Here is a 21,315-nt window from a genome sequence, read left to right on the forward strand (position 1 = left end):
ATGAAGTTGATGCAAAGAATCAATATTTGTAGTGTTGACCGTTCTTTTTCAAGACCTCTGCAATCCGCCCTGGCATGCTGTCAATTAACTTCTGGGCCACATCCTGACTGATGGCAGCCCATTCTTGCATAATCAATGCTTGGAGTTTGTCAGAATTTGTGGGTTTTTGTTTGTCCACCCACCTCATGAGGATTGACCACAAGTTCTCAATGGAATTAAGGTCTGGGGAGTTTCTTGGCCATGGACCCAAAATATCGATGTTTTGTTCCCCAAGCCACTTAGTTATCACTTTTGCCTTATGGCAAGGTGCTCCATCATGCTGGAAAGGCTTTGTTTGTCACCAAACTGTTCCTGGATGGTTGGGAGAAGTTGCTCTCAGAGGATGTGTTGGTACCATTCTTTATTCATGGCTGTGTTCTTAGGTAAAATTGTGAGTGAGCCCACTCCCTTGGCTGAGAAGCAACCCCACACATGAATGGTCTCAGGATGCTTTACTGTTGGCATGACACAGGACTGATGGTAGCGTCTCACCTTGTCTTCTGCGGAAAAGCTTTTTTCCGGATGCCCCAAACAATCGGAAAGGGGATTAATCAGAGAAAATGACTTTACCCCAGTCCTCAGCAGTCCAGACCTTTGGCAGAATATGAGTCTGTCACTGATGTTATTCCTGGAGAGAAGTGGCTTCTTTGCTGCCCATCTTGACACCAGGCCTTCCTCCAAAAGTATTCGCCTCACTGTGCATGCAGATGCACTCACACCTACCTGCTGCCATTCCTGAGCAAGCTCTGTACTGGTGGTGCTGAATCAACTTTAGGAGACGGTCCAAGTCGTATAACACTTCTGCACAGCCACACTATATCTCAATGGTCACTATTTCAGTTTTATGTTTCACTCTCCCCCTTGTAGCCTGAACGATATCCTGCTGAGACGGAAGATAGAGGGTTGAAATAATTGAGAGATGTGGGGATAGATGTGAAAGGGGAACTTTGAGCTCCGCGTTTTATATGAAACCCCTTAAACATAGCATACAGTATATTGTTTGACCGTACAGCCTTCTTCCAATAAGGCACAATGGATATGGTACATGTAGATGTTGAATCTGTCGATGTTGAATCTGTCCACCCTATAGGAGTGTTGTAGCTGCTGCTCTCTGGGGCTGAGGTTCCGTAGCGAGAGCTACCGCTGTGAGGCTCACCAGTACCTGGGTTACCCCTGCAGCCACGTCTTCCTCACCTGCTGTGAGGGAGAGAAGGGGGAGGCAGGGGAAGAGGGAAAGGGAGGAGAGGGAGATGGCTGGGACAACCTCAAAGAAAGGCCCGCACTGGACCCCACTGCAGTGCCAAAAAGAGGTAGAGTCGTGCAGACACACACGCACGCACACACTACACACACACCACTGCACTGTCAAGGGGTAGTGTAGCACACCAGTGTACTGCCAGAGAAAGGCATAAACGAGAGAATCTTTACCTCTCCTTACTAAAGAGAGGCTTTGTAGTGAACTCTTCCCACTTTGTGCACCACACTACCCTGCCTGAGTGAGGGCAGGTTATTACTATACTGTACACTCTTTTATAAGGGATAGAGTTCCTGTTCTGTATTCTCTTGTATCCAACTTCCTTGGTTCATCTGCTCTACTTGACTATATTATACTGTACAACACAGAGGTAAGGCTATTAGTGACAGTCCTCTCTCCTTGTCCTGTAGTGTCAGACACCCCGTTCCCTAAAGAGGCCTTCTCCATCGGGGAAGAGGAGGAGCAAGAGAGGGAGAACACGGTGGAGGGCCCTCCAGAGATGGAGGATGTAGATGAGTGTCAGGTGTACCAGAGCACACTGTGCCACCACAGGTGTATCAACACCTCCGGGTCCTTCAGGTGTGCCTGCTACCCTGGCTATGTGCTGCAGCAGGACGCGGCCAGCTGTGTACCAGGTAAAGGAAAACTTCTCGTAGCTTATTAGAGTATGTCAGACCATGCACCTTACAGTACTCCACAATACTGTATGTGCAAGATCACTTCACAAATAGCCTGGGTGTCTGGCTGTTTTGTCATTGAATAATGGCACACAGTTGCCTTAATTGGCAAGAGGATGGCAAGTTGGATAAAGTGGAAACAGATTGGCAACCCTAAAGTATAGAACAGTTATGTGAATGTAAGTCCATAAAACCACTGAAAGTGGACTGATTCCGGAGTGTAGTACCTTTGTGCCAGGTAGTACATTGTGCCAAAGCAAACAGTATGATTGACGGCATTCCGTGTTTTCAGATACCTGCTAGTCTCTATCTATCTGTCTATATTTATCCACACTTTGACAGTATATGATTTTCCTGCTCTAACTGGAAAGAGTTCCTGTCTACGGTCTGATTGAATGGTCATTGTTATCGATATAGGAACATTCAGAATCACTTCCTGATCTCGTAGAGGTGCTCACCTAATCGCTAGTAGGCTAATGCTCACCATCAACTGAACACGTTTAGATTGTAGAGACTGATCTTGGAGATTAAGCTTTTTTTACTGGAATAGATAGATGTTGTACCTGTATATTATTAACGTCTCATACTGTTTCGATAAAGCCTCTTGTCACAGTTATTACAACAGAAGCTTACATACATTTAGATGAGTAAAGAAAGTATTTCCAGGTATTTCCAACCTACTGTAAGTGTATTAGACCTTTAATGGGGCTTTCACCATTACAAGCCTGTCTCAACAGGAATCTGATGTGTGAGACCTACTTTACAGAAAATTACAGTGAGTCTGCAGGTTGAGTCCCACTAATAAAAACACAGGTTTGTCTGCAGGCCATGCCTTTTCCTATTGTACCCCAACTCTCTCTCTCTCTCGCTGAGGGAACTTTTATCTGTGCTCCGTGGCTGTCTAGCCTCATATCTGTGGACGAATTGAAGGCATTTCACAGATTTCTCCTTATCCACAAAGATTGGATGACTTGGCGGTTTGTTGGTTATGCTGTTGAATTAGTCTTTTCCGTGATGAGTTTATTCCTGTTTTCACAGAGACGGTGGATGAAGAGAACAGACTGAGAGAGGATGACAGGCCAGAGGTTGGGTCTACCTCCACTGCACCCCCCACCACTACAACCCCTGTCAACCCCTGTGAGGGTGAGTACAACCTCACTGTAGGCCAATGTCTACTCTGTTTTCATATCTTAAAATCAGTTATTAGTCTTGATAGGAGAAACCAAACGCAGGTCTGGAATCAGTGTGTGAAAGTAGTCCCATTAGGGAACAGCCTATTAGGTAGGAAACAGAAATGTAAATCATTAGACAGCCATCCGGTCCCTTAAGAGACCCCAAGGCCCAGGTTTTCAGTTATACACCCTTCTAGTGTGATTCATGTCACATTCCTTCACATGACAGTTTGTTCCTCGATACCATTGTAATACCATTCCATTAGTTCCGTTCCAGCTATTACCATGAGCCCTTCCCAATTAAGGTGCCACCAACCTCCTGTGGTTTAAATGTCACATAAAAGTATTCCGATTGCATCAAAGGCCATGAAGCTCCTGTGTGTATTGAGAAGTCTCCAGCCATCCCTGTGTAGTCCAACATATGATATCTAGTGTGGGTCTCCTCAGGGTGTGTGTTTGCCTCCATAACTCCAGGGTGGGGTCCGGTCCCAGCGGCCGCAGGAGGAAATACAATACAAACAGGTCAGGGGTCAAAGTGGAAACAGGAAATGAGTGAACAGGGATACAGTAAATCACACAGAGGTTATCTAACACACACACATGCAAGGCCAGGGACCTGCCCACTGACTTATGTCACCCTGATTGGAGTGTGTTTTGGTGTGATGTTGTGCCCCTCTGAGCAGGAAATAGCCACTGTATGCAACAGTGCTCCTCGGTGGCCGGAAGGCCTCACTGCTCCTGTTTCCCAGGGTTCTCTCTGATGGCTGACGGGCAATCCTGTGAAGGTAAGGGACTCGCACGCAGACACACAGAGCACTAATCCCCTTTTCTCATCATGACACTAGAGGAGATGCTCAGCTGCAGACAAACAGAACCTCATATTCAGAAGCAGGCTCCACTATGGGATTAAATTAGTTTCTATCTATGTGATCTCACACTGTTCCTTCACTACTACACGTCACACACGTCTACCGGTTGAGATCTCCCTGACCAAATCAAATCAACACACAATATGGGATTGTATGGTTCAGTGGCGGTCGGTGACATTTAAGATGAGGGAGGACGATTTTTCTTTTCACGAGCATGGCCTTATTTCTATTACAGCATATTGGATGACTGTCATTCATTTTCCATTCACTCAGTTCAATGTAACAGCAATAGGTCAAATTTTCCCTATACCCACCATGAGGTTGCTACAACCTAGCCTATGAATGAAAGTTTACAATGTTGATGCACACAGGTCGAGAGAAGCATTTGAGGTGACAGACAGTGACACATTCAATACCGCCTTGCACACTCTTGCCTGCATCTATCTGATCTAGGGTGTAATCATTAGTCCAACAGTTGCAAATGAGATTTCTATTGGACAAATTTGTTTATCCCCGTTTCGTTCCGTTTAAGAAATGTTTTTCAACAGTATCGGCGGAATGGATACACCCCTGATCACACGTAAACACAGTTCACTTTCATAGTAGCCACGTTATATTCCTTCTCGCATCTATGCGCTCTACTCCTCTCACCCTTTCCCTTCTCTTGTGGACTTCAATGTACAATACATCAGCTGTATGTGACCAGGCAAAAAAAACTTTCCAAGCCAAACCATATCATAATCGCTACACACAGCCCACATCGTTGTCACCATATTAGCTAAAGTTACATCATAGTCAACATAGCTAATATAACTAATGCCTTAGTATACCTGCAGAAATCATGCATTAACGTTAGTGTACAGTCAGTAAGCAGTTTAGCACATACCCCGGTGGCAATAAATTAGTAAAACCAAAGCTTACCTTGACATGGAAGAGTTCCAGTGTTGTGTTGGATAGTCATAGTCAGGTAGCTAACATAGCATCCCTCTGTTTGAGCAGGCTAAACTAGCGAGCTGCATTTTCAAGTTAAGTGAAACTGAAAAACAATGACAGTCTCTCTCTCTCGCTTCTCCTTCATTTTGGAAGAGATGTATTTGTTCAAAACTGTTCAACTATTGTCTTACTCTCTCTTTGAGTCAACTACTCACCACTTTTTATGCACTGCAGTGCTAGCTAGCTGTAGCTTATGCTTTCAGGACTAAATTCATTTTCTGATCCTTTGATTGGGTGGACAACAGTTCATGCTGCAAGAGCTTTGATAGGTTGGAGGACGTCCTCCAGAAGTTGTCATAATTACTGTGGAAGTCTATGGAAGGGAAGAACCATGGGCTTCCTAGGTTTTGTATTGAAGTCTGTGTACGCAGAGGAGGACAGAAGCTAGCTGTCCTCCAGATACATCATGGTACTACTGTAGACCTCCATTGCAAGACAGTTTGTTTTTATCAATTATTTGGTGATGTACATTTATTGACTATAGTTTTATGAAATTCATTGAGGAATATGGTCCTCCCCTTACACACCTCTGAGGAGCCCTCACTGGTGTGGTTGTATGGCTGTATGGTTGTATGGCTCTTACGGTGAAGCCATCTCTTCTTAGACCTAGACTTCCTGCTTGGTGGCGGTGGACTGTTCTGTTGTGACGTGGTGAATCGTGGTGCAGTGTGTTGACAGATCTCTCATTGTGTGAGATTTATACCCAGTGGCCGTGCCCCCAATCCCTCCTCTCTGTGGAGGCCAAGGCCAGGGCCATGCAGGCTGCTTAATCTATCTGGGACTGGCACTGTGTTGCACTGAGAATTACACATGACTAGAGGTGACTATAGGGGTTATTCTAATGTGCTTACTTTCTCTCTGTTCTCTCTCTCACACACTCTCTCTCTCTCCTGCCCCTATTCTGTCTTTCCACCGTTATATCCCCCTCTCCCATTTGCACTCCTCTCTCTCTCTGTCTCTTCCTCTTCCCCCCCCTCACTCTCTTTCCACACAGATATCAATGAGTGTTTGATGTCCACCCATACCTGTCAGATGAATGAGCATTGTGTGAACACGGCTGGGAGTTTTGTGTGTCGGCGTCAGATCACCTGTCCTCTGGGTTACCAGATCAGCAACGATGTCTGTGAAGGTACTGTAGCTGCAATCTGTAGCAGCGCCCAAAGCATTCACTCTCCAGTAGGCACATGCATAGGTGTAACTTGTAGCAACACAACAACTGTGCATTAACTTGACCTTTCACAATGTGAGGAAATCACATTGCTTAGCTTTACAATCACAGTTGCCACCCTTGGGAGAGTGACTACGAGTCAAAGGTTGGAAGCTGCCTATCAGATCTGTAACCATTCGTCATGTCCGCTACAGTGCAGTTATAACACAATTTCGCGACTGACCACACAAGCAAGTGTTTTTGATACTGAATATGATTACAAACTAGATAATAGCATTGTGCTGTAGTTTCGGTTTTGCTCTGTCTCTGTACGAAGAACTCATTTGACTTGTGTTTATGTTGGTTGCGCCCACGACTCCAATGTCAGAGGAAACCTCAGAGCGTTCTTCATTATTTCCATAACCCACACTTGGCAGAGTATGCTAACGCCGGGCTCTTACACACAGCCAGTGTGCTCTGAGATAGATCTGTGAGATGAGCGGGTTGTTAAAGTCCTGTTGGTGATCACTGAAGGATGAGTCTCAATGGGCTCTGTTAGAGGCTTCAATGTAAATGAAACTCACACAGCGGTGATCCAAATGAGCATTTAAACAGGGCTCATAACGGCTGACACATCAGACGGCTGGTTGGAGTGAGGTGTGTTTCTACTCCCCTTTGAATTCCCTGCCCATGACTTCCTACACATCGACCAATCTCCCTCTCATCGACTGAAGTCCACAACCCCTCCCGCATCTTACAGAGAGAGCAAAATTCTCTCCTCGTTGCTTACTCCAGGAGTTGATTGCCATCCCCAATTTCTTAGCCAATAATTGCAATCCCTGCTTGGGGGGAAGAGTGAACTCCCTGGTCTCTGTGAGCTCATCGAGCCAGTTCCCTCCTTGATTTGTTGTGAGCCAATTACCTTCCTACAGTATTGCTTTGACTGCGACTGAACACCCTGCCAATCTCTCACACGTTTATCCCTAGTCTCTCTCTGTCTCAGTGTGCCTGGTTCTGTCAGGCCTGTGCTAGCCTTACCAGGCATGTCTCAGGGCCGGGATGGTGTTAATAAGCTAGTTAAGCCCTGCCCTACCCAGGGGACATACTGGGGCTTTAGCGTGGTACATACTGTATAATTTCCCTACAGGGATCATGGAGCATCACTCACGCATACAGTACATGCGGTTTTACGCACAGACTAGGACACACACTTGGTTGCTTGCTTGCATGCACTCGCACACACACATAGTCTTGTATAACTAACCTTGTTGGACACACAATTCAGTCCCATTCAAAATCCTATTTTCCTTAACCCCTAACCTATCCCTAAGCTTAACTCTAACCCAACCTAACTCTAGCTCCTAACCCTAAACCTAATTCTGACTCTAACACCAATTCTAACCTTAACCCTAAACCCCCTAGAAATAGCATTTGAGCTTGTGGCAGCAACAACAAAAAGTCCCCAGTTTGTTTAGTATTCTTGTGGGGGCTTCTGTTCCCCACAAGTATAGTTAAACACACACACACACACACACACACACACACACACACACACCACAACACACACACAAAAGTTCTCTCTAAGTCCTGTTTATGACAGATGTGATTTCCCTACAGTGATGAGGCTCTGTACAGCAGCAGATATGTCAGTGTAGACAGCTGGGGAATCCCATTGTAGACAGCTGGAGGAGCTACAGCACAGAGCTGGGTGGGTGGAAATGGGTGGTCCCTTTTTTATTTTAAGTAGAAATTGTGCACCAATATTGCATTTGAAAAAGCCTGTTATATTAAATGAAGTAGCCTTGAATATAGACCACATGGATAATTGACCTGCTAAAGGGACAAAATGCAGAATTTTGACATGTCAACCCTGTCACCTCTACGAAGACTTTGACCCACTTATAACCCCAACATCATTCACCATCCTGGTAAAGCCCTAGTTATTTTGTTGCTTTGACGGTCATTTCTGAAGACTATTATTCATTTCATGTGGTTAGTGATTCATTTGCATCTGTCCCTCGTTTTAAGGTGAACCCTGCTAAGTGAACTGATTTTTAATTTATTTTTTACTTCAAAAGAAACATTAGAACATTTAATAGTCAAAACATAGTGTAAAAGCAAGTGAGTTAGTCCTACTCTTCTTGGCCATTCCTGGTGTTTTGTGGTGGAAAGCTGAGCAGGTCGAGCATTACACGTCAACCCTGTTCCCAAGACATGCTAGAAATGTTTTAACAATATCATTTGTTTTGTGAAGCTTGCATTTAATTGCCACTCCCTGTTGCGCACAAGCGTCCATTTCCCCTGTCACAAAGGGATTTATGTCTGATTAAGATGAAATCGTCAACCCTGTTATCATCAACCCTGAGAACACTAGAGAACAGCCAGACTAATAATGCACACTATTGTCTGACGGGCTGACTCAATGGAGACAATTCATCATGTATAAATGATCATTCTACCTGCTGTAGAACTACCGCAATGAGGATGATTGATAGTGGGATCCTTCCTAAGATCCTCTCTGACGTTGGAGAACAAACCATTTTATTGTTGAGGCAAAGAAGGGTGTTTGGATAGATCTATGTGAAAGAGTGCCAGATAAATCCTATCTCAACGCCACAGTGACACCCAGTGGTTACAGTAGACATGACACTAACAGGCTCGCAACGTATGAGTAGTTTTGCTTAATAATATAATATAATAATATATGCCATTTAGCAGACGCATTTATCCAAAGCAACTTACAGTCATGTGCATACATTCTACGTATGGGTGGTCCCGGGCTTCTCTTCAACTCGATGGATTACAAATGGATCACAAGCTGACATTAGTTCACCAACCCCAAAAAATGTGTTGTGTATTAGGCTTTTATTTCTAACCTACATCCTGTTTATAATCACCGTCTCTGTCCACAGATATTGACGAGTGTGTTCAGGGGACTCATAACTGTGGGCCAGACTTTGAGTGTGTGAACAGTGAGGGTTCGTTCAGGTGTAACGCCAAACCGCACTGCGCCATGGGCTTCACACAGGACACACGTGGGAATTGCATCGGTAAGAGGGGCTGTCCACACTGACTGGGTGGGCTAGGCCTGGGCAGACCTGGGACACTTAACAGGTGTAATAGTATGCACAAAACAATATGAACATAACTATAGTAGTGTGCCAAAATGAACATAATGGTTTACCCAGTCCTGATCAGGTAAAGAGGGGCTAAATGCCACACAGGTAGTGAGGTTTAAACCAACACCCAGCAGACCAGACCAGGTACAGAGGGGTTAAATACACACAAGTAATGAGGTTTAAACCAACACCCAGCAGACCAGACCAGGTACAGAGGGGTTGAATGCCACACAGGTAGTGAGGTTTAAACCAACACCCAGCAGACCAGACCAGGTAAAGAGGGGTTAAATGCCACACAGGCAGGGGATTAGAGGGGAGCACAGCAGACTGCAGCCGGGCGGATGAAAGCCAACCCTCCTCCTCCAGTCAGTACATTCTGATGCTGAGGAATGAGCCCGAGGGACAGGAACTGGGGCATGTCTAGGCAGTTCTGAACCACTGTAAAACATTGTAAAATACACAGTTAGAAGATTAGAAATTAGAGTTACACACACACACACACCAAAATGATCCCAAGGAATGGAAGTGTATGGTGTGTCTGCCTTAGTAACACAGTTTAACTAAATGGCTGCCACTCTCTCTCACTCTCTTTGTCCCCTTTTGCCCTGTCCTCTGGTTTTCCTGTTCTTCCTTTTCCATCCTCCCTTCTCAAACTGTCCCTCCACACACCTATGTTCCCTCCTCTCCCTATGTGACCGACCCTCTCTCTTCCCTCTGTGTTCTTCCTCCCTCCATCTATCAGACATAGATGAATGTGGTGTAGTAGGCCGGCCCTGCAGCCATGGCTTTAACTGTATCAACACAGTGGGATCCTACAGCTGCCAGATGAAAATCATCATGTGTAACCGTGGTTACCACGCAAGCCCTGACGGAGGCAGGTGCATAGGTAAGAGGTGGAGTAGTATACAGATCTGTGGTTTTCATTTTCATGGTTACCACCAACAAGATCTCTCCTCTCTTCCCCTTGTCCCTCTCTTCCTCACTTCCTGTGTCCAGATGTGGATGAGTGTCAGAGCGCTCTGCATCGCTGTGGGGAGGGACAGATCTGCCACAACCTGCCCGGATCCTACCGCTGTGACTGCCAGACGGGCTACCAGTACGACATGTTCAGGAAGATGTGTGTGGGTAGGTGCTGTGTGGCCTAATGACCTCAAGTAAAGAAGTTCACGCTTTTCACTTGCTTATTGAAATGAACCCTTTGTCAGAATAGTTCTGGATCATTTTGGTAGGCTGCTGCAATATGGATTAAAATGTTCAGATGCTGTTCTGTCTCTATTGCTCTCTCTCTTAAATTGAGAAGTAACATCTCCGAGCCCCCCCCCCACCTCATCTTCATACCACTCCTGTACCATACCGGGGTATATGTTATTACCGGCAGTGCACACAAGGGGCACTAATTTATTTGCAAATGTATAAAATAACACAAAACTTATTTAGGCAGCAGGGAGGGCATTGATTGTCTCTGCTGTAATCAAGAAGTTTGGTCTGGCAAGCTAGCCACTAAGCTAGCAAGTTAGCAAACCAAATGCATAACTGGAGCCCTGAGCTGGAGATACAATATTAGATAGCTAACTTGTAGCTTTTTTACGGTACATATGTGGTATACCGCCCAAGCCTATTTTGTTCCTCGCCCAAGCCTATTTTGTTCCTCGCCTGGTCTTCTCTGTATTGTGTCAGAGTTGCTGCAGTTGGTCTCCCAGGCAGCCTCTGCAGAGAACAGTGTGCTGATTCACTGGGTTGTGACTTTAATAATAATGGACTCCAGTGGGATGTTTAGACTATCAGCAGGCAGCTGGCCCCTCCACTTCACACCCCTATTCACACACACATACACGCACTAAGGAGGTGTACAAAAACACATACATGCGTTTTGTAAACACACTTTCTCTCTCACACCCACATTCTCTCTCTCTCTCACTCACACACGCAATCTCCCTCCACTCTCGTCAGATGTGAATGAGTGTTGGCGCTACCCCGGCCGCCTGTGTGCCCAGACCTGTGAGAACACCCCGGGATCCTATCAGTGCTCCTGCACCGCTGGCTTCAGCTTATCCAGCGATGGCAAGAACTGTGAAGGTGAGTGTGTGTGTGTGTGTGCGTGTGTGTCCTGTTACACCCCCAGCAGGACAGAGAAGGCTTTTGTTCCCCACCGTCACACCTCTAGAGGACTGCGAGATTGGACTGATAGTCTAAAGCCAGTGGTGGCTGTTGGCGGAGAGACATAAGAGCCTTAAACATATTGCATTCTGTGACTCCATGGACATCATGACATTGTTTCATGAGTTACTTTGAAACGCTACAGCGACGGTTTAATTCCATCCTTGAATGTCTTACAGATGTGAATGAGTGTCTAACCAACCCCTGCAGTCAGGAGTGTGCCAACATCTATGGCTCCTACCAGTGTTACTGCAGACAAGGCTACTACCTGAGAGAAGATGGACACACCTGTGATGACATTGATGAGTGTGCCCAGAGCATTGGCCACCTGTGTTCCTTTAAGTGCGTGAACGTCCCAGGGAGCTACCAGTGTGCCTGCCCTGACTACGGCTACACAATGTCTCCCAATGGACGCGCCTGCAGAGGTGAGGAAACAGTGATGGACACATGCCATACACCTAATACATACACGCATGACCTCCGAGCTGACTATGGGTTTGGGTTACAGACATAGACGAGTGTACCACCGGGGCCCACAACTGCTCCTTGGCTGAGACCTGCTACAACATCCAGGGAGGCTTCCGCTGTCTGTCCTTCGACTGTCCACAGAACTACCGCAAATCCTCTGACACGTAAGTTACTGTATCTCAAGTCATCCGTTATCCCAGCAGTTGAATTGAAGAATTTTAAGCTTCTGTGTCGTTGGAAAAGTTCAAACCCAAAAAATATGGGCATTTTCAACAGTGTTTTTGTGTTGCCCTCTGGGGCTGGTCAACTGTGTTCTCTTGATTTTCTCAAAGCTCAAAGTTCTTTTGAGGTCTTTCTCCAATCTGGCGCAGTGTACGCGGGAGGGAATGATGCTTCCCTTAAGGGTAATGAGTCAGGCTGGGTAATCTGATCTAAGCTGTGAAACAGAAAGCCCACCTGGGACAGAGGCCATGACAGGACTAGGAAGATCTGTCTGGAATCACATCATTGAGTTTATGGCTTCATCTCTCTTCTATTTCTCTTTGGTCTTATTTTGAAATGACCTGGACAAACAGACATGTTTTGCATATAATATTCTGACCACATTTTATGTTTTGATTTCATGACTCTGGCTCTCTGACTCGTGTTTTTACTATACTCATTCGTTTTTATTTTTTTATTTATTAATGTTGTTTTTCATTATATTGATTGTGTGATTCTGACTCTCATTGGCTGGTCCTCTAGCCGCTGTGAACGACTGAGCTGCCCCAACTTCCTGGACTGTCAGAACTCTCCCCTGAGGATCACCTACTACCACCTGAGCTTCCAGACCAACATAGTCATCCCCGCCCAGATCTTCCGCATTGGCCCCTCCCCTGCCTACTCCGGGGACAATGTCATCATCAGCATCACCCAGGGCAATGAGGATAACTACTTTAGCACGCGGAAGCTGAATGCCTACACAGGCGCAGTGTACCTGCACAGGCAGGTCCATGAGCCCCGGGACTTCCTGATTGACGTGGAGATGAAGCTGTGGAGACAGGGCACCTTCACTACGTTCCTGGCCAGGCTCTACATCTTCATCACAGCCAACTCACTCTAACAGACTGGCCCCCAGCCTCCCCTTGCTCCTACCCACCTCCCTAATGGACAGCCAGTTCCCCTCTGACCCCCTACCCCTCAATGGACAGTATGAATTTTGACAATAACTCAGTCAACTTCAATAATCATACCAGTTGCCCAATTTCATAACACATTGATGATTAGGGTTGCAAAATTCCTGGAACTTTCTATAAATTCCGTGGTGTTCCCGAAATCCTGAATGGAGGATTCCCGGAATCAGGAGGGAATAAGCAGGAAATCCGGAATTCGGGAAATACAATTTCAAACCAGGATTTCTGGAAAACCAGGGAATTTATAGAAAGTTCCAGGGATTTTGGAACCCTACTGGTAATAGCAAAGGTGGTTTTGCACTGTAAAAAGAAATATGTTTGAACTTTAAAAAACCAAGTGACCTGGCTGCCTTAGAATTGGTTATGTCCACTCAGTAGGTGAAGATGAGTTGACAAAACGGAAAATCAGTGACATTAGTTGATTTACCTTGAAATCTTAAGTCAGTGAGCTAGAGGTACCACTAGTTTTTACAGCCTAGAGCAGGGGTAGGCAACTGGAATCAGTCGCAGGCCGATTTTTGTCAGCGCTGATGGTCGGCGGGCTGGAACATAATTATTGCAATTTGTACACTGCAAATTGACTCCAACTAGACCCAAAAAGAGATTGTATTTGAAAATAACAATAATTTCATACCTTGATTACATTGAAACATGATCACATGTCTATTTTTTTTTATTGTTGTGGAAATACATTTCCTAATTGTATTTTTTTTAACTAAATCACTTGCAGGATGGTTTTGGCTCACGGGCCGGATGTTGCTGACCCCTCGTCTAGAGAGTCTTTAAACCACTAAGACAGGTTGTGTTGTCAGTCAAAAAGTTACAGTATCAGTGCCTCACTCCAAATGATAATTTTATCTCTTTTAAAAAAAAATCCCTTATGCTGCTGTTCCCTTCTATCCTCTTGAAGAATTTTGTACCACTATGCTAATTTAATATCACAGTTTATTATCACATGTATTTGTACCTGTGTATTATTCAGACACATTATGCCTGGATGTATCATATTTCTGCTGGTTTTGTAAGCTGCAAATTATTGTATTTTTTAACTAAAACTACACAAACGGTTTGATGTTCCGTGTCTATATAACCTATGACAGTATTCATATATGGTGAACAGATTCAAATGAAATACCAGGCACATTTTTGGACACATAAAATCCAACTTATGAAAAGAAATCAATTCAATTTACTTAAAAGTAAACCAAGTTACTGCTACTCCTGGTTCACAAAGTGCAAGTGAATCCAGACAATAATTTTCAACTTGTGTTAGACTTGGGTGACGTGATTACGATATGTCAGAACATGTCACACTGCAAATATACATGCCTATTTACATACCTTTTCACACCTTCCTAGTGAGATCATCGCCGTGACAGGCCTTCATTTAACTATCTACCCACAATATAAAGACACACATTTTACAATGACTAATAAAAACAAGCTAATATCAGTGCGAAATGCTTGTAATATAAACATGTAATGATCTTATCGTATAATATAATTCATCACTATATGACGCAGATGTTCTTTCTCCCACTTCCTCTCTGATTTTGTAGCACTTTTTGAAAGAGTAACATCTCCATCTACAGGACACAGTGTGTTCTACACAGTCTGTAGTGTATACACCAGTGATGCATGGCTGGAATTCAATCAAACTCACAATGGAAATGTTTAGTGTCTGTTGACAAACTGCTGCCCACATACACCACCTGGGACAATTTGTAGGTTTTCACAGAATCCAAAATGAATTCTGTGATTTTGTTTGAACATGGCACAGAGCTGTGTTAATACCACAATGCAGGTTTGATTCGATTGAGCCCATAGCTACTGAAATGTTTGCCACTTGCCAGTGGAATCTTGTTTTTTTTTACATTCAGATTATTTTGGTTTTATATGAAGGTCAGAAAGAGTACAGAATGTGGGACTATATTTAGAATCTCAGGATGGAAACTTTTTTTAAATGGAGTGTATAAAAAATATTAGATGCCCTCCCTGTTTTTTTATGAGCTTCAGTTTGCGCTAAGGTCATCTGCTCCTCTAGCCCTGGGCTCTGAGGACCTCCCTTACCATTGTAAACACGGAAAGGGTGTGAGTGGCTCCTTGGCAACTGTATAAATGTATATTGCACATCCAAAGAGAGACGTTTGCCAGTTATCTGCTCATTAGAATGAGTTATATTTCCAAAGGTCATTTCAACAAAAGAAACTAAATTTCATTTCGTTTTCCACTCTCCCGGGTCTAATTTTAGTCCAGAGGCCTTCTCTTGGCTCCAAGAGAAAATGTGATAGCAATTATGAGGCACATGCTTCATAGCTAAACCGTGTCTTCCACACAGGGGAGATACTGAGCTGTAGTGAGGTAAGATAACTAGCACTGTGCCTACCTGTGTCGTTCTGTAGCCTAGTACACAGAACAAAACCTACGGACAAATATCAACATACACAAACAGTCATGTCCATATATGATGACTATGCTATCATACTGACATTCTTTCTCTTATAAAGGTGTTCAACACAAGATGGCTCCGGAGTGGCGCAGCTGTCTAAAGGCACTGCGTCTCAGTGCTTGAGGCGTCACTACAGAAGGTTTGAATCCAGGCTGTATTACAACCGGCTGTGATTGGGAGTCACATAGGGCGGTGCACAATTGGCCCAGCATTGTCTGGGTTTGGCCGGTGTAGGCTGTCATTCTAAATAAGAATTTGTTCTTAACTGACTTGCCTAGTTAAATAAAGGTAACAAAAAAAAGATAAGTGGCCAGCAGTTTTAGCTATAGTGACCAACCCTACAGTACACTACATGGGTGTATTGGGCGGCTCTCCCCTCCGTGTTCACTAGAGTCAAGCCCAAGCACTTCCTGCCATTGAGGTGCCATCCGACACGTACTTATGAGTGCACTGGCCTTGATCGATGGTCCTTTTCCACAATTAGCTTTATCTGCTGCTCTAGATTGGCTTGTGTTGTGTTTCAGGGACACAGTGAATCACACATCCCAGAGAGGGGAAGTTAGGAGACATGCGGCTATAATGGTTTCAAAGGACAGTCACAGGAAGTTATGAAACGAAGGGAGAGGGACAAGAGAAAGTTCTAGGATAGATAATGTGGAGACATTAAGCCAATGAAAAGTATACCAGGTCAGAAGGCAAGTAGTGTTTTGGCATTTGTGTTTCAGGGGAAGCCTTGACAGTGTTTACATTTAAACAAGGCAGCATCAAATGAATGTTAATGAGACTGTTTGAAATTCCATTTGTTTGGAATGAACCTGACGGAATCTTTAGCCTTATATACTATAACCCTAAATGACTCATTCATGCCCCCTCCTCTCCCCTGTAACTATTCCCCAGGTGGTTGCTGTAAATGAGAATGTGTTCTCAGCCAACTCACCTGGTCAAATAAGGGTTAAATAAAAATGTAAAAACCAAACACATTCCTTATACTAATCAGACGCCACCTCAGCATCCTTGTCCTAACATGACGATAAGCAGAAATACGATGACCAAAATCGAATGTGATTCTTTCAGAAGCTTATAGGCCTACCTCCCAAGTGTAGAGCTCTCTCTCTTGGGTGAATTGGATCAAGTAAATGCAGATAGTTTGTTTTCTCATACTGTACAGAAGAGTTGTGTCAAGCTGTACGTACAAATGCAGATTTGAGGGTGTTTATTGGTTTTTACTGTACTTTACATGACTATCACTATCAATGTCACTATCTATGGTCTGTGAGGAGGGGATATGTAGGGGGAGGGGGGGTTGTTTCAGACACGGTTGTCTTTGATAGCTCAGGTGGTCACCACCTGAGGGGGGAAAGAGTGTTAATGGGCATTCTCAGCTCCAGACAAGCACAGGCTAGTGCACCCTCTCCTGTGGCTGTCTTACACTGAGGGAAGTATGCATCATTAGAGACACTGGAGTTCCTAACTACACAGAGTTCTGGTGCTTAGCCCGACCCCGTCACTAGCACAGTTGTCTCACAGACAGACAGACAGACAGACAGACAAACAGACAGACAGACAGACACATTTGCTTGCATGTTGGAAGGTATGTGAGAGTATATGTTACACCGGGGCTCCTGTGTGTGCTGTTTCTTGGTTGGGTTCCAGTCCGATACCTTTATCTCTACCCCTCTCTCTGATCACAAAGGACTGGACCGTATCAAATAACAAATAGGATAATAGCTCTACTTACCCTTCTGGTGGGCCAAATGCTATTCATTGTCATAGTTCTTACATCTCTATCCAAACTGGGCAGATCTGGGACAGGGGGTAGAAGTGCTGAGCGATTAGTGCTTTTAAGGACAGTGACTTTTTAAAAACATACAATTAATTATGAAATAATTACTTTCAAATTATTTTAAAGCTTTTAAATGGAAATTCCAAAGCCCAAAATAGTGATCAATAAATTGCCAAAACATTGAACACATCCCATTGTGAGGTCCAAATGAACAGAAAGCGGAAATTACTATCAAATAATGAAATATTTTAGTTGTGTATATCATTTTTAATTCCTTAAATTCATCATCTCATCTCTGCCAGCCAGACAACCATCCAACATTATCTCTGTGCTCCCCACACGTACCGTCTTTGAGTCATCCTATTTAGCTAGGCTAGTAGCTAGCTAGTAGCTGCCTAAGTATGCTGCAGAGCTCTCTGATAAAATAATTTTACTAGTTCTTTAAAGTACATAGGGCATACTTTCGAGACTGCTTATTACTAATTACTACAACTATCAATTGGGTAGCGCTACCTCACAAACTGTCTCTATCCCTCTGGTCATTGGGTTGTGTACATTTCTCTCATGTGTCTGTGTATTGGCTATTCTTCTCTGTCCAATCCAGGAAGAACATGAGTAATGGGTTATGGTCATTGTAGTTAAGTAACACATTTCTGCACTAAACTAGATTGAATATTTGACTAATGAAAACTACAATTCCCTTCAGCCTAGTGTTCTTCAAAGATCTTGACCTATGCCACTTTCAGGTGCTATCGCAAAATCGGAACCTCCAAATTCAAATGAAGGTAAATTATTTGCGTAGAGCTTCCTATTGGTTGATTTTGGAATCCTACTCTTCTGCCAAGGTTAGCAAGTCGGAAATTTCGGAATTTCCTAGTTACGACTAGAACATGAACGCTGCACTCATTTATTTTGTGAATGATTTGTTTTCTCTCTAGTGAAACGGCGTTGGTCAATTAGTTGTTAAATAACAGAAGAAGACAAAAAGCTGGTTAATCGCTCAGCACTAGGAAGCAGTGGACAAGGGCAGAGGAAAGTGAAAAAGAGAGCAAGGTAATGAGCAAGGGAGCATATTGGAGTCCACTGTAGGGCTTTAATTAGACATGCATAGGTGTGTTGATAAGTGAAGAGGCCTGACCTGGAGAGATTTCAGCTCATTGCTCCCTGGGTGGGGAGAGTTACTGCAGTCCTAATCACAGGTCTACACCTCTGCAGGCCCTCTGTTCAAAGCGAGGCAAGCTGAAGAGGAAGAGTTTCTTCGTTAACTGCCATTCTGACAGTGTGCAATGCCAGACATCTGTGACTTTTGACCTTTCACCATTGATACACTTCATGCAGAGTAGATTGTTTAGTTTAATTTGTAAGGACAACATTTTATTAATTGTGTTTCATTATTGATTTACAGTAAATATCAAATTAAAAGTGATTTAGAGAGAAATTACAACTCCATAAACAGTATAGACATAAATCAAATAAAACTAATATATTCAATGCTTACTTTGAGGCATACATTTAGAATGTAATTCATGTTGTGTTGTCTAACACTTAATAAATGTTTGGATAACTGGTAAATTTGTACATTTCAGAATCTGAATTTTACAAGATGCAGCAGGTACTGTAATGCTTTCAAGGCTGTCTGCATACCAGGGTGACCGCAGAGCAGTCTAACTATTACTCCCTTCATCTCTCCCCCCTCCGGCTCTCTCTCTGTGTATTCCTTCCAAAAAACCCTCCACTTCTTCGGGATGTGTACATTTGTTTGTTTTTAAGCCTAAAGCAACGTCTTTTCATGGCAGTTGACAGCCTTCCATTTAGAGAGTGAACATTGAGTTCTGAAAGGAGCCTCTTTTTACATCACTGGAGTCTAGATGCAGTGGTTCCCAACTCCGGTCCTCGAGTACCCCCAACAGTACACATTTTTATTGTAGCCCAGTACAAGCACACCTGATTCAACATGTCAACTAATCATCAGGCCCTCGATCAGTTGATTCAGGTGAGTTTGTCCGGGGTTTCAGCAAAAATGTGTGCTGTTGGTGTTACTTGAGGGCTGAAGTAGGGAACCACTGGTCTAGAGGAAGTGTTTTTGAAAAAGGCCGACAACCTACAGATCTCATACATTACCTGAGCAGCCGTAGGGTCTCGGATTCATTAGCAAATTAACATTTCCACTTGCCATTGTTCTTGTCTCTGTCATAAGTTTACTGCTCTGTTAGAGAGATTGATGCCTGTGTGTTTATCTATCCTCTCTCTGAGTGACTGGTTATTCAATAGAGGCTTATTCATAAACACAAATAGCAATCAGCATAAATCTTGTCACTACCAGTGTTCTTTACAATACGCTTGAAGAAATATTATTCTAAAGACGAGCCTGATTCCTTGTTATTTCTATCTAATTATATAACTTGTCACTGATGCACGCTCTTATGACTCATACCAAACACGCCCAGATAATGGTTTTGTTAGAGGGGAAATTTCCCTAACTCTTCACATTAACTTATCTACCCAAAAGCCTGTGGACATGTATGGGGACTGATCACTAGGCTGTAGACACCTGTCTACAGCCTAGAGGATCCACAACCTCTGTCTTGGAAAACAAGAAACTTGACATTCAACAATGTCTCATGACACACTCCGAGCCTGTGGAAGGTGTCATCAGACTTATACAGTGTCACTGTGTAGGCTTGTCAGTACCTCAGCAGTCTGGCATGTCAGCAACGTCACCTGGATGTCTCGAGACTTTGAATTTAGGTCATGGATTGTGCTAAGTATTGTAAAATATTGTGTTTATGCCACAATGCCCACATAACAGATAATCTGATTTAAGCCAATGGACCGCACTCATTCACAGTAATGTAGCTGTAGTGTACATTTACGTTTCCTATGTTCCAGTTGAACTATTGTGTAATTGAACTATGTGGCCTTGTGGTTATCTCTGCCCTGAGATTGGAAGGTTGTGAGTTCAATCCCTGGCCAAGTCATACTAACTGCTAAAAATGGGACCTGATGTGTCTCTGCTGGCATTCAGCATTAAGGAGATAGAATGGTGGGTAAGGCCCTGTGATCGTCCAGTGTCCTATCCACGGGCTGTACTTGTACATCAAGCTACTACTTACTTACATTACATTTTGTATAGTTCAATTAGTTAGTATGTCAAACAGTGACCCGAGAGAGTGAGACATCAATTTTTAAATAAAAAATAAAAAAATGATTTCACCTTTATTTAACCAGGTAGGCTAGTTGAGAACAAGTTCTCATTTACAACTGCGACCTGGCCAAGATAAAGCATAGCAGTGTGAACAGACAACACAGAGTTGAGTTACACATGGAGTAAACAATAATCAAGTCAATAACACAGTAGAAAAAAAGAGTCTATATACATTGTGTGCAAAAGGCATGAGGAGGTAGGCGAATAATTACAATTTTAGCAGATTAACACTGGAGTGCTAAATTATCAGATGGTCATGTGCAGGTAGAGATAGTGGTGTGCAAAAGAGCAATTTTGCACAGCAAAATGTAATGTAAGTAATTACTTGGCAACAGACAAACACACTATCCTCCCTCCCCCTTTTCATCCTTAAAATCCCTTTACATGTGCACATATCACACAATCTTAGTATAAAAGCTGGTTTTACCACTCTAAAACTGACCAAGCCAGTTCCGCTGGTGTCCCTGGGTCGCATGTTCAGAAAGATAGCCATGAAGAAAGAGTGAAAGACATCATTCCCCAGGTGTCTTAACATATGTAGAAAGCCAGAGTAGGGTGGATGAAGAGCAGATTGACAGGCTGGGAACTGAAGCTGAGGGTGACACCGGTTCTGAGCTGATGGGACAGACTGTGATCTGGGCTGAGCTGAGGGCGCCTGAGAGACATGGTGGTGGAGCAGAGAGTGGAGCTGCTAAGAGCTACGTGAACCAACTGAGAGATTGAAGGTGAGCTGAGAAAAGAGACATGTTTATGTAGTATATTCAGTGTGTACATTGAGTGTACAAAACATTAAGTACACATTTCTACTAT

At 43.8% G+C, this 21,315-nt stretch overlaps 1 protein-coding gene across 3 annotated transcripts in view; it reads left to right on the plus strand.

Moving 5' to 3' along the window:
• The window catches only part of LOC118361406 (fibulin-2-like), a 49,664-nt gene extending 35,529 nt beyond the window's left edge, over positions 1–14,135 (plus strand). For 2 of the 3 annotated variants that reach the window (XM_035741306.2, XM_035741305.2), the window contains 12 exons: positions 1,130–1,349; positions 1,705–1,929; positions 3,010–3,114; positions 3,827–3,928; positions 6,000–6,134; positions 9,065–9,202; positions 10,014–10,157; positions 10,268–10,396; positions 11,222–11,347; positions 11,608–11,853; positions 11,937–12,060; positions 12,641–14,135. In XM_035741306.2, coding sequence (XP_035597199.1) covers positions 1,130–1,349; positions 1,705–1,929; positions 3,010–3,114; positions 3,827–3,928; positions 6,000–6,134; positions 9,065–9,202; positions 10,014–10,157; positions 10,268–10,396; positions 11,222–11,347; positions 11,608–11,853; positions 11,937–12,060; positions 12,641–12,998 — 2,052 coding nt within the window. In that variant the 3' untranslated portion in view covers positions 12,999–14,135. The remainder of the gene's footprint in view (positions 1–1,129; positions 1,350–1,704; positions 1,930–3,009; positions 3,115–3,826; positions 3,929–5,999; positions 6,135–9,064; positions 9,203–10,013; positions 10,158–10,267; positions 10,397–11,221; positions 11,348–11,607; positions 11,854–11,936; positions 12,061–12,640) is intronic. The other variant, XM_035741307.2, reaches the window with a different exon arrangement.
• The last annotated feature ends 7,180 nt before the right edge of the window (positions 14,136–21,315 follow it).

Source organism: Oncorhynchus keta, chromosome 28 (genome assembly GCF_023373465.1).
Source record: "Oncorhynchus keta strain PuntledgeMale-10-30-2019 chromosome 28, Oket_V2, whole genome shotgun sequence".
Classification (NCBI taxonomy): Eukaryota; Metazoa; Chordata; class Actinopteri; order Salmoniformes; family Salmonidae; genus Oncorhynchus; species Oncorhynchus keta.